We start from the raw sequence: 14048 nt of genomic DNA, 5'->3' as shown, positions 1-14048 counted from the left end.
ACAAAAGAAAGTGAATAGCAGTGTGGAAATGATTACAAATGGGGTGAAACTTTCAGTAACTTTCGGTGAGGTTCGTGACCCATATTTACACTATAAGTATGGATAATTGGGATGCATAATAAACATTTTTGCAAGCATTGGAGAAGTGAAGCGAAATACAACCATTAATCGTAGAGTAATTTTACCAACAAACAGTGATGCTGCCTTTGTGCTAGTTCTGCTTCTTTTGAGGGATATTGCGCAATCTAAAGCGAGATTACCTACAATAAATCTGATTAACAAATATTTTTTTGTTTTAATTATATTCTATAGACTACGGAGACTTCATGCACAGTGGACATGGACTATGAGTGAATTTCCTGTTCTTGGAAAGCTGCAGAGAAGTTGAGTTTTTTTTTAGTGGCAGCCTGTTGTCGCGTCGTCGGCCGCCGAATCCCACTGCGCATGTCCGCTTTGCGGGCAGGCGAGGCGCAGCTGGTGTCGAAAAACGCGATTGGTCAGTGCGGGAATGACGCAGTTTAGTAACCGTGAGGGCGGGGCGGGGGAGCCGAGCAGCACCAGTGTTGCTTGGAAAAGAGGAGGAAGCAGCGAGGATGGCGGAGTCACACCTCTGAAGGTAAAACACTATATTATCAGATTTACACTTGACATTTCACACACGGTTTTCCTTGTCACGCAGGTCCAGAGACTGTACACTAACCAAGCTTTTAATCAAACCAACGTAACGCCCGAGTGTCATTTTACTGTAACAAATACAAACGCACTCTTTTGTTCAGCTTCGGAATGGCCGCTGTTTTAGGAGTGTTTTCTTTTCTGTTTTTTCTCTTTCTTCGGCTAACACTCAATACAGGAACCGTTCGGATGCTGTAGTAAAAAAGAGTCCGCGCTCTATTTGTCGTCATTGCCTCTTGCGCCAAGATGTCGCTTGCTTCCGTGGCTCTTGGTGTTGGGTGTCTACCCAGCGACCGATGGCCCTCAGCTGGCCTCAGCGGAGGCTTCGTTTCTCGGTCCAAGTCGTGGCTGGCGAGCGGTTTCGCGTCAGCCAGCCGCTTCGTTTGGGCCTACGTACCGCTAGCTCAATTTGAGACAAACATCATCGCTAGCAGTTAGTGGCAAACACAAGACGTTTGCCACCTCACCAAATACGTGAACGCTCTTAAACTTGTTTTAATGCATCTAACTGCAGCGGTTTGTTTTGGACTTGTTACATGTCTTGGAATTCGGTTAGCTCAAGATGCTAACCTGCTGGCTCGCTGACGTTAGCAAGTTAGCACTCTGCAACACTGACGTTTGCTTTTCACGTTTAGCTTACTTGCTTTTATTTCCTGTGTCCTTGTCAGTTACATATTTCAATATTTTTCCTCTTCATGGGGTTCTCCAAAATGTTTTTTTTTGTTCATGAATCTGTCGATCATCACCCACGCAATCAAAACTGTGTCTTACGAGATGTTTCACAACACTTACCACAAGTCGACGTAACCCAAATAATTACGTCAAATTGTATGTTAGACATGAGACAACGTGCTCAAGATATTGCATGCACAAGAAATAATGTAGAAAAGTGTAATGACATGCATGACTGCTAATCTGATTCTAAGGATTTGTCATTAGCACAGTCACCGTCCAGAGTTTTAACTGTAGTCCAATTAACTATCGAAGGGTTTGTCGATGTCAGCAACACAGAAATTGTAATTTCTCAACCAATACGGTCATGCTTTATCCGACTAAAATTCAAACCAACTGCATGCTGTCGTACCTGACCGCCACACATCAATAAGTTAATCAGTGCTATGATAGATTACCCTTAACTGCAAATTTTAACCAGAGATGTCTTTATGCGCCCCTAAATGTAATTTTGATGCTAATTTAAAAAAATATATTTTTTGTATCAAATCGGGTTTTTGAGAAATTTTAATAGTTTTTAAATTTGATCTATAAAAGCGTGCTCTATATGGATTTCGCTCTGTTTCAGAATGAAATAATCCATGTTGCTAAATCTAATCTATGATTGATAAATATTACAAATATATTATTATTGTGACCATATTATTGTATTACTATATATTGTCCCTTGAAATTTTGCCCCGTACTAGTTTATGGTGGATATTTTTCATTGAAACTTGCCAGACAATTGGAAAAGCGGTTCACAAAATAGCAAATGAACCAGAAGTGTCGAGGAGATATGCTCAGCAATAGCAACATTTATACTCTTACGCGAATGTGAAGGTATCGCTCAGAAACACATTCTACAAAAAGGCAATTTTTTTGCTGCCACAAGGAAACCCAACTCATTTTCTCTGGAACCCATCATACGATTTCCAAAATTCGCTGTACTTGTACTGTGGTTATAGGGGGCATTCTCTGCATGCAAACCACATTTAGCATTCTGACAGTCATTTCTGGAAACTCTTGTCACATTTCTACTTGTAATTCTCTGTGTCCTTGGACTACCCTTTAAGCCTTTTTTTTTTTAATCCATAAAACAGGCTCATTAGACACTTGGCGATAGTGTGTAGCACGCTATGTTATTGTTAATGGGCCTGCTCTCCAGTTTGGTTGAAAAGCTACCACATTGTCATTTGTCCTTTTTATTTACATAGAACAAGAGCTCAAACAATTCTCTAATTTGTCAGCATCTTTTTAGTGACAGCCGGATTTATTTATTTATTTATTTATTTATTTATTTATTTATTTGGGACTAGCAACTACTACACTCCAATATGCATTCTGCAAGTTTAAGGCTAGCACAGTGGGATATTTGGCATGCTGCTATCAATTGTAATTGAAGCTTGAATGTCTATCCCTTGAACTGAAAACAAAGCTCATTGTCTTTTTTTTACCGTAGTCCCCCTCCTCTCCTACGTGTAAGAAGAAAACCAAACTGAGGGTTCTGCGCTGTCAGTTAAGAAGACTCGTTAAACACATTGTAAATATGACATTAATCAGGATTTGGATGGGAGCAATAGTTTTAAGTTAGTAATAGAAGGGTCCTTTCTGTCACAGTGGAATCTCAGCCATCCAATGCCTTTTCAGCTTGGAAAATTTGGTGCTCAAGCAAATGTTTCAGGAAAATGTGCTTTACATGCCACGCATACTTTGGACATTGGACGGTCAAATTGTAATGTCAGCGTATTCTGCAAGCTGTTTGTCCCCCACAGTTGTAGACTCCGGCTCCGTCCAAGTACTTTTGACTAGCGTTAGTTCAGTCTTATGCCAATTGGAGATGACTGCCCTGAGTCCTGTGACTGTAGAAGCCTTGGCTCCCTTGAGTGCCGCCATTTTTATTTGGGTGGACTTCTACTGCCTGTTTTTGTTCCCGATCCCATTGGCTTGATAGGATGCTCAGCTGGAGCTGGGGTTGACCAGCTTGTTTTTGTTGAAAGCAAAGTACTTTTGATGTGAATATTTTGTGTATGACTGTTGTTGTGCATTTTTCTGTGTGCTCTTTGAGCACTGGGTGAGTTAAATGTCAAAAGAGGCTTTGGCAGTGAAATTTTACTTTGGTACTGTACCTGCATAAAATATCTCAATATTGATAAAAAAATGTGAAATTATAGATGATTGCTAAATAACTTGGGTCGCATTTACCTGCAGTTTGAACCTCGCCAAGCAGTATTTAGATTCCACTGCACCAAACCCTGAGCACAGGTGATTTCCAGTCGACAACAAGTGGCAAAATGTGTTCTAAAAGGTATTCATTATAAATTGCAAAATAATTGAGTTATCAAATTAATTACCAGTACAGACATTTTTTTAAAATCTTTTTACTGTTGAAAATGGCTAAATAATGTTAATCATGTTATGTTGCTGCGGGTTGTAAAATTGGGACCTTCTGTATAGCAAAAAGATTTTAGTTTGGTGGGTTTTACATTTAGTTTTGAAATACAAACTAATCCAAGAACAGATTGTGTTGTTGTCATTCAACTGTTATAACTGTAGTTTTAAAAAAGTTAGATTGTATGTTTGGAATTGTGTAGCCATGACATTTAATACTATAATTTGTAATTTGCTTTGCTCTTCTATTTTTCAAACACTCCAGTCATTCATTTCTTCATCCTTCCTCTGAAATCTGAACTGATTTGGTCGCCTGCACTTCCTTTTTAACTATTTATTTCCCCCAAAGCTGCTTTTGAACCATTAGGAGATACAACCCCTGATTGCTTGATGCGTGTTTAAAAAGATAATAACGTATTAGTAATTTGCACATTTCATCTTGCCTAAAACAACATGAATCTAACAGTAACTCGTATGCTGTGTGCAATGTCAAAGTATGTTCTCATGATGCTGGGATAAGGAACCCTAACCATAAAAGGAAGTTTCTTGTTCAGTTTGGACTGGATGACAATGGGGGGATCTGGCATTTCTCATTTTATGTTCAGTATTTTACACAGGGACAGACACACCTGCCTCAAACCGTGCAGTACATGTTAACCTTTTGATTGATGATTTAATGTTTCTTTTCTGAAAGGGTCTGTCAAACTTTGGGCTCTGTAAGGGGTGCTGTGGTTTCCCCTGAAGGTCATACGACCTCTTGTTGTGGGGGCTCGATGCTTTGAAGGCCACTTCTAAAGATTAGTCTCAGCAATGGTAACCTTTACACTTGGTTCTGATCCTCGTCCAAACATGTCTCTCTCTTTGCCGCGGCTTAGCATATACCAAGCAGCTTTATCCACTCCCCGAGACTAAACGAACACAGTCCACCACAAACACCACCAACCTACACTTCATGTTACGGATTACGTACTGACAATTAGAAATCGCAAAATGCAAGTTGAGGTGGGGCTCCAGGCATCTGTAATGTCAACAACCGCTGAGTTATGTTTATTTAGTCACAGAAAGGTGACGTGAGAGTCAACAGATTTGCTTGGACTGTTACAACTTCCATTTGTGTGCTCAATGTTATGTGCTGACACCTCACCAAACCTGTCAGAAGAACAATTTTGTTTTTAAATGTTTCTCATTCACCCAGTTACACACAATACTTAGATTTGGAGAACAAAAGAATGCACCAAAAACAACGTACGTATGTATTATTATTATTTTTAAATCTGACGATTGTACGCGTTTGCTGTCCCACATTCGGCATATTTCAAGATTTATGGTCACAATGACAGTAATAAAATAGTGTGCATTCTTCTGAATTAAGTATAATTTTTTGCTCTTAAATTATTGTTTTTTGAATTTGTAGAGAGAATGTACTATTTTGTTAGCTTCAGTGAAAAAATATAACTCCAATATATATGACTGACTGAGAAAGATATTAGGACTTGCTTTGAACTAAGTAATGACTTGACCCAACTTGCTTGAAATTTTGTGGCAGCTCGTCTTGTTTGATTTTTTTTTTTCCCCCTCCCCTTTCTACCACACAGTATGTGTTAACTTGAAACTTGACTATTCTGACTTTAGACTGACTTAAGTTGCACATATGTGACATACTCCCACGTCTGCATTTATAAAGAATCCAGTGAAGGAATATTGCCGTGACTGTGTGTACTTTCATAAAGCAACAAAGCATTCTGCAAACAGATAAAAAGGTGTTTAACCGTAATAGGTCATTAGTGTCTGAAAAGTGCTCGTCGCACAGGTACAATTCCTTTAAGTAGAACAGGCCAGCAGAGTTGTGAACCTTCACACTTCACGCTTGACTTTCCAACTTTCCCTTACACAGAGGCCATGCTTAATTTGAACTATTGAACAGCAAAAGCTCAAACTCACTGCTAATTGTTACGTTTTTCTTCAACAGAGGGATTACAAAGACCTTGATGACCCTTTGAGCCTGAAAGAATTCCACAAGTTTTACCTAAAAGTCCCGCAATTGTATGCAGCTTCAACGCTTGAGAATGTGGCCCACGGATGCCACAGTCCAGATTCTTCAACAGAGTTTTTACTCACTGGCATTTTAACCAAGGAACAACATTTTAAAAGTGTTACAAAATCTTCTTTTCCCTAGGAGAATAAGAAGTGTGTGCTCCTGCAGAGTGATGTTCTCTTTAAAAACCTGCTCAATTTTCCGCATCCCTTTTTCCCCCTGAATAAGTAACTTGACAAGAAACTCATGAGCAACTCTGCAGGACACCCGATAACGTCGACATGAGTAGTACTTTAGGCAAAGAAAAAGATTCAAAAGAAAAGGACCATAAGAGCGGTTTGGGTGGCAAAGAAAGGGAAAAGGAGGCCAAGGCTCTTGCGGGTCCACTTAAGGATGGGGGCAAAGAAACCAAGACCAAAGGGAAAGAAACCAAAGAAGGTAAGAAGGACACCAGCAGCTCAACACCGGGTGTTGCCTTCTCAGTTGACAATACGATCAAGCGGCCAAACCCAGCACCAGGTACACGCAAGAAGTCCAGCAATGCCGAGGTGATTAAGGAGCTTAACAAGTGCCGGGAGGAAAATTCCATGAGACTGGATCTCTCCAAGCGGTCTATTCACATGTTGCCCACCTCCATCAAGGAGCTGACACAGCTGGCTGAACTCTACCTATACAGCAACAAGCTCCAGAGCCTACCGTCTGAAGTGGGTTGCCTCTCAGGCCTGATCACTTTGGCCTTAAACGAGAACTCCTTGACCAGCTTGCCCGACTCACTGGACTCCCTTAAAAATCTTCGTATGCTTGATCTCCGGCACAACAAGCTGAGGGAGATCCCGCCGGTGGTCTACCGACTGACGTCACTGGGCATACTCTATCTACGCTTCAACCGCATCACCACGGTTGAGAAAGACATCCGGAACCTTTCCAAGCTCACGATGGTCAGCATCCGGGAGAACAAGATCAAGCAGCTTCCCGCAGAAATAGGTGGGTCGAACGTGGATGGCCTTTTCTTTCTAGATCAAGTCGCCTGTTGCCGTGTTTACGTATTTACGCAGGGCCGCTGTTCTGTGTTTATTCTTTTTCCAGGGGAACTTCGCAACCTCGGTACTCTGGATGTTGCCCATAATCAGTTGGAGCACTTACCGAAGGAGATTGGGAATTGCACACAAATAACCAACCTAGATTTGCAGCACAATGAGCTCTTAGATCTCCCAGAGACTATAGGTATGCCTTTTACAAATCAGCATTGCATTGTCTGTGATGTTAATAGGAAATCTTTCGTTTCAGGAAACCTTGCCAGCATAAACCGCCTGGGTTTGAGATACAATAGATTGTCAGCCATCCCCAGATCATTAGCCAAATGTCGAGAACTGGAAGAGCTAAATCTTGAAAACAATAACATTTCAGTGTTACCAGAGGTAAGTAGAAACTGTAACTTGGTCAGCAAAAAGCATGTTTTTCCAAATGTTTTTTACGAAAGCAATATCGTTGATATAGTTGCATTTACCTTCATTCATTGTTCACGTAGTGTAAGTTTAGCAAACTTATACTCTCTTGGAGCACATACATTAGAGTTGACCGACCAACCAGTTCAAATGAAAGCTACTTGCAGATTCTTTTTGATCACAATTACCTTCTGTTGTGCCTCTGTTTGTAATTAATCAGGGTCTCCTGTCGAGTTTGGTCAAACTGACCAGCCTGACACTAGCAAGGAACTGCTTCCAGTCATACCCTGTGGGTGGACCATCCCAGTTCTCAACCATCGACTCGCTCAACATGGAGCACAACCGCATAAACAAGATCCCTTTTGGAATCTTCCTCAAGGCCAATGTTTTAACCAAGCTTAACATGAAGGTACATGTTTTGAAATTGCCTTCAATTCCTTTCAGCATGACCAATTTAGTGTGCCCACAGCGCCTGATGTCAGGTTCTGTTTTATAGACGTAATAGGTAATAACTACCCCAAGATCTTTTGCTCTTTTAGTTTTTCTTCTTTAGAAAGTCATAAAACACTATAGATTCTATTGAACTTTCTAGAGTGGAGAATAAAACTTAAGACTCATAAATATCATTTCGATATATGTATTCAATTCACAAGTTGTGTGAAATGTAAATCTAGTGGAAAGTCCCCAGTCTTGGTTTTTTTCAGTATTTTGTGAGGCTTGGCTGCATGTTACTGTACTGTCACCCCGTCATAAAAAGGTAATCACGACTAGATATAAAGATGTCTTCTAACTAAATCTGTTATGGTCTCTACCTTTCGTCCAAAAAAGCTAAGCAGTTCCTAATTATGATGAAATTTAATCCTGATGTGTTTTTCCCCCCCAACCTGTGTGAACAGTAATTGTGAAGTCTGAATTGGCTTTTGTGGAGATATTGTTTACAGACCCATCAGCAGTGGAGGCCATTTGAATTTAAGTCTGTAAGAATTGATTCTGGCGTCGGCTAACGGATTCTTGTATTGACCCTCTCAGATGTCTCGCATTTATCTTATAAATGTACGCCATTGTATTCCTCAGGACAACCAGTTAACTTCTCTGCCGTTGGACTTTGGCACATGGGCCAGCATGGTGGAGCTAAACCTAGCCACCAATCAGCTGACGAAGATATCAGAGGATATCTGCCGTCTGGTGTCTCTAGAGGTGAGCCCTAGATGCCACAGCTAATGATTTGAGTTACAGCCAGAAAAGGCTTTATACGTGTCCAAAAACATGTTTATGGCCTATTCGAAACTTGATTTGAAAAAGGTGTGTTAAACAAATGCTAAGTATAAAGGGTAAGGTAAGGCAGTAAATTATTAGGGTGCACCTTATTTGAAAAGCGTGACAATGTGATTTTTTTTTTTTTTTTAGACCTCAAAATATATTTTGCTACCAGCATAGCGTTTCCCTTCTCTCTCTCTGGATTATTGTTGGTTGAGGGGTTTCCATTGGCTTCAGTAGCCAAGAAACTATGCTCACTCAGAAGAGAACAGGGGCATTGGCGTCGCTAGGATTTTTTCCATGTGTAGGGAGCAAGGAGGTCCGACCCGCAACCACACACATTTTTTTTTTTTTTTTTTAACAAACTCAAAGCAGTTTTCTGAAAATGCTGATAATTCATTTTTTCTTCCATTTCTGACGGTGGGTGGGAATATATAATAATAATAATAGAGAAAAAAGTAAAAAAGCATATTCAGAAAATACCCAAAAATCAATTATATGGTCCTGGGCCTCGGGGTCCAAACATATTTCAGGACGGCAGTGCCCCCCTAGCTTTGCCACTGCACAGAAGTATATTGAGTCATCTGTACAGCTCTAAATTCCATGAGTAAATTGCATTTGGCACTTTCTTCCTGGTTTGCAGGTATTAATTTTGTCCAATAATCTTCTGAAGAAGTTACCTCATGGTATCGGCAATTTGAGAAAGCTTCGGGAGCTCGATTTGGAGGAAAACAAGTTGGAATGTCTCCCAAATGAAATTGCATATCTCAAGGATTTACAGGCAAGTTTTGCAAACAAACAGTTCTGTTTGAGTAGCATTCACACATAACCTTGAGTCTTTTAGTCTTTTCTACTTTGTAACTGTCCTGCACTCTAAATCCATTAGAAATTGGTGTTGACAAATAACCAGCTGACAACATTACCCAGAGGCATTGGCCACCTTACCAACTTGACTCATCTGGGGTTGGGGGAGAACCTGCTGCAACATCTCCCCGAGGAGATTGGTAAAAATTTCATTTTCTTTCTTTTATCTTTAGGTTGCCACTCTATGCAACTTGTTTTGCCACCTTGTAGATTTCAGTGTGACACCCTTGATTAACAATAGTTAACCAGAAGGGTTCAAGAGCTTAACAGTCCACAATTTGTCCCACTTTTGACCCCTCCGCTGGTTGATTGGGCGTGGTGAGCCCTGTTACTGTTGAGTTTAAGCTAAAACAAGATTAACAAGGGGGAGGTGGGAGCTATGGCTAGTAGTGGCTTAAGATACACTTAGTGGACTTGGCTGAAGACATGTGTCTGTGTCTTTTTGGGCTTAATGCTTTTACCCTGGTCTGTTGTCGAAAATTTTCTTTTTAAAACCAAAGTGAAATATGAATTCATTTGGACAGAATGTTGACGGATTAATATTACTTTTATGGCTACGCTCTATTGTTAGTCATTGGCTTACTGGCGCTCCTTTACTGCCAATGTGGCTCCGTTAAAGGGAATAGTCAAGTGACGTCCGAAGCTCTATTGCTTTATTTGTACTTAGCAGTGGCAAAGCCATTTGCAAAATCCACTGTTCAGATTTGTTATCAGGAGTTTTGCTTCGAACTATGGTTACTGTTAGAAACATCAGTGACATCTTGTATCTTTAGCTTAAAAGTGCAATAACGAGGCAGACATTTGATATGTTGTGACATTCAAAGTACTTAGTTGAGATTCTGGCTGCAAGAAAGGAGACATTACTAGCTCCAACACGCTTTTCTTTTACTGTATATGCAACAAACAAATGCTTTAAACAAGTAGGGGCGGGCCTGTAAAATGGAGCTTTCTGTCAAACTAATGTCATGGGCAGTCAGTCAGAGAAAGCCTTCTGTAAAGAGTTGCTGCAATTTAATATCTTGTTGCAGTTATACATAACATTAGTTGTCATCACATGAGCACACTTTGGTCAACGAATTTCCATTTTGGTGAGGCGTGTTGTTTTTGCAATTTGCAGTTTAGCATACCTTTGGAAAGTTTTTTTATTTATTTTTTATGGTTGTGACTTATAATAAAAGATTGTTGTCATAAAGCACTAAACAGTCAGTACGTGAAACAAATTGCTGCCGCTCCTAGAATGTGGCCGTCTGCTTCTTGGCAGCTATCCTGACCAGTTTTCTTCTCATCTTGTCATCAATTTTGGATGCACGTCCAGTTCTTTGTCATTTGATTGTTGTGCCAGATTTTCTCCACTTGATGATGACGGTGTTGAATGTGTTCCATGATATATGTAATGTTGGTTTGAAACTAAGGACCATTCTAGTAGCCCATTACTTTGTTAATGTATCCATGAGTCGTACTAGAAACATTTTTTAATTTCTATCTCTTTATCACAAAAGAGGACATTGTTTGAAATTGACAATTCAGAAAATGCACAAAAATAGTTTGTGATTCAGTTACTGGTTTGGTCAAAATAAAAGCAAACATTTGCAAACAAGTTAAATGGAACAAGATCTCTAAATAACTGATTCTCAAAAATAGTTCTTGATTACTTGTGGATTAATTATTGTACCTCCAATTTAATGCCTTTTAAATGTGAACAATAAGATTCCTCTGCTAAAAGCTTTCTGCAGGCGCTTGCTTTAGCAGGAAGATGTGACCGCAAATACGTCAGACAAATTCTACTAGAACATCTGAACTTTATTTGGTATTAGTCTTTTTTGATGGTGTCCTGTGTGCTTACTTCTGTTTATTAGGAGTTCGAAAGTCTTTGTTTAATTTTGAACACAGCCACATACCAAGTTATGTGGGTGTGCATGCGTATGAAACTGCATAATCTTTTTTTTTTAATTTTTTTTTATACTCACCTTTCAAAATATGTCATTTTGTTTTGCAATTATGTTGTACATGTTATGGGTCCAATTTATGGTGGAAAAAGTAAACGGATTAATCACACAAATCTGGCATTTGAATACCCTACTTTTTGTATTTATTTTTTTTTTTTTACACATTGACTGAATATACAGGTAAAACCCTGGCTTGTTAGAAACTGCCAGTATGTAGTGACAAGAAAAGTCTTGAGACGTTCACACTGGCAGTTGATTTCCACTTTTATTGCTATTATTTATTATGATCATTTTGTGGTTTCTTTTCCTTTTTGCCCTGGTAAATTGCACCGATTCAGATCTATGTTAACATGAAGGCTTCCACTGGTCTTCCTCCTCAGGCACACTGGAGAACCTGGAGGAATTGTACCTCAACGACAACCCCAATCTGCACAGCCTGCCCTTTGAGCTGGCCCTGTGCAGCAAGCTGTCCATTATGAGCATCGAAAACTGTCCCCTCAGCCACCTGCCGCCCCAGATTGTGGCCGGGGGCCCCTCCTTCATCATCCAGTTCCTCAAGATGCAGGGACCGTACCGTGCCATAGTCTGAGGACAGAGCCCACACACATGCCTGCCCGCCCACCCCATTCCGTGTATCATACACTGTAAAGAAGTCAAGGCGTCAGTGTCGGTTGGGAAGGAAGCAGAGGAGATGGACGCAGAAGGAGACTTTCTCTCACCATTTTTGTGCAGACAAAAAGAGACACGTTTGAGACTCTGCATTGCTCCACTTAATAACAATTATTCTTGGACCCCCTCATCACTCACTCTCATCTTCCCATTCCGAATTGTACGGGAGGAAAATATTCCCATCTCTTTGCCAAAACTGAAGATAGTACATGAATTTCTATATTGAGTAACTGTGAGCTAAGTGGCAAGTCTTTGAATCATATAAAGCGTGCTCCCATTGCCAATGTACGTATTTACAGTAATTACAAGAATCTACTATGTGAGCGAGGATACAGCTATATGCAAAAACAAACAAAACAAGTCTTTGGGTCGTAACATTTACTGCTGCTGCCATAATTTAAAGGTGTCATTTTTCTTTTGTATTTAGACATCAACCTCACTCTCTTGTGATGATTACTTGTGTTAATTACTTCTTGACCACAGAGAACAAAGGTCTAATGATGGCGTGTTTATACTTTTTTTTGTACTTTATTCTTGTTTATTTTCTTGTCTCTTTTTTTTTTTTTTTCAACAATTTTTTTAAAAATCTTTTTTTTTTTTAAACTGTGCCTATGTTTAGAGTGATCCAGTGGTTCATTTCTAAACACTATTGAACATGAGAATACAAAGACATAAATTATTTCAAAATGTTCTTTTCATTACTGCTGTTTTCACCTTGGTGTTGCTATTGGATGAATCTATTTCAGCGCCATCATCGGTTATGAAATAGGGCAATTGGAGATTTTTTTTTCTTGTAAGAAATAGCAGCAGTAGTTGTCAAATGTATAGCTAGTAGTCATGTATACATATGAGAAATACCAATCAAAAAAAGCAAGTTGGACTTCTTTTCAGTGTGGGTGGTGCCGTGTGACTCCGCCCCCACCTGTTGTCATGTGATCAAAAGAAACAGGTGATGGGGTAAATGATAGGAGACGTTTTTATATAATGTATACAAATTCTGGTTGTTGCCTTGAGTGCAATTTTAGTTTTGTTTACTTGTTTGATATTCTCTTCAGTGTTGGGCTGCATAGCTGTCATCCACTCGATCATCGACCAACATATCAAACATTTTTAAAGGACTTCACTTGGCAAGTGTATCAGAGCCTCAAAAAAAAAGGTTTGATAATAAATCATTGGCAGGTAATCCCTTGACACCTTTATATATATATATTATCCTTAATTTGTATCATTAAAAAAAGTTCCCGTCTAATTTAATTTGTTTTTAATATGATATTTTGTCCCACACTGTCCCAGTAATGCTGCTGCTCTTATGCACTTTTTTGGAATAAAAACATTGGCATCCTCTGTTTAACACAAACGCAGTAGCCTCTCATCGGTTATTTTTCAATGGGGGCATTTTCTTTCATTAAGAATAATTGATCTGTAAGTTTATCTTGGGAAGTTTGCATCACTTGGAAAGAATTGTGTTTTGCAGGCTTAGAGTAACAATTGACTTGTCTTTTGAGGAGGTTTTATCCGGTCAATGTTAAAAGGAACTTACTCTCGTGAACTGTAAAAGTTTGCATATCCTGCTTCTTTCTTCATGGCGAGTGAAATGCTCAGCGTTTTTATTTTATATCATTGAATGTTTTCTTTTCTAAATATGTGTATTCACTTAGTATTATTTCAAGTGACTGTACATTAAAAAATGCCAACAATGGTAATCAAACCTAAAATTGTGTACGTGATGAATCGTAGTACTACACAAAAACCTCTATATCACTCGGACATTGAATCAAACTGAAATGTGTGGTTGTCCCTAAACAGCATGAGGTGTGAAAATAATCCTCTAATAATATACTAATGTTAATATGATGTCAGTCTTTGCAGTTTAAATGCAGCCAAACAAAAACTACACAAGAAGACTACAAATGTAGAAAAGGAATTGGGTGACACCCAATTCCTTTTCTACATTTGGTTGGAAAAAGGTGTTGATTAATCTTGTATTCTCAAGCTAGTATCATCATCAGGAAAAATAAATAAAATAATGTACCAGCATGTGATTAATAGTTAGTCGTA

General features: G+C 39.3%; 1 protein-coding gene across 1 annotated transcript; it reads left to right on the top strand.

Annotated features, from left to right (window-relative positions):
* Positions 1-503: 503 nt before the first annotated feature.
* shoc2 (SHOC2 leucine rich repeat scaffold protein) lies at positions 504-13705 on the top strand. The gene is made up of 9 exons (XM_049719954.1): positions 504-616; positions 5744-6793; positions 6896-7033; positions 7097-7227; positions 7475-7663; positions 8329-8451; positions 9155-9292; positions 9398-9515; positions 11702-13705. The coding sequence occupies exons 2-9, from the start codon at positions 6091-6093 to the stop codon at positions 11908-11910; spliced, it is 1749 nt and encodes a 582-aa protein (XP_049575911.1). The 5' UTR covers positions 504-616; positions 5744-6090; the 3' UTR covers positions 11911-13705.
* The last annotated feature ends 343 nt before the right edge of the window (positions 13706-14048 follow it).

This window comes from Syngnathus scovelli, chromosome 5 (genome assembly GCF_024217435.2).
Source record: "Syngnathus scovelli strain Florida chromosome 5, RoL_Ssco_1.2, whole genome shotgun sequence".
Taxonomy (NCBI): domain Eukaryota; kingdom Metazoa; phylum Chordata; class Actinopteri; order Syngnathiformes; family Syngnathidae; genus Syngnathus; species Syngnathus scovelli.
The sequence above is the reverse complement of the archived record's forward strand: the minus strand, read 5'-3'. Positions and strand labels throughout refer to the sequence as shown.

What these genes read in the sequence shown, in the direction of transcription:
- shoc2 (XM_049719954.1), top strand. Translation starts at nt 6,091, where the DNA reads ATGAGTAGTACTTTAGGCAAAGAAAAAGATTCAAAAGAAAAGGACCAT. An exon ending in GCAGCTTCCCGCAGAAATAG is followed by an intron (nt 6,794 to 6,895) that starts GTGGGTCGAACG and finishes TTCTTTTTCCAG; the next exon opens with GGGAACTTCGCAACCTCGGT. An exon ending in AGATCTCCCAGAGACTATAG is followed by an intron (nt 7,034 to 7,096) that starts GTATGCCTTTTA and finishes CTTTCGTTTCAG; the next exon opens with GAAACCTTGCCAGCATAAAC.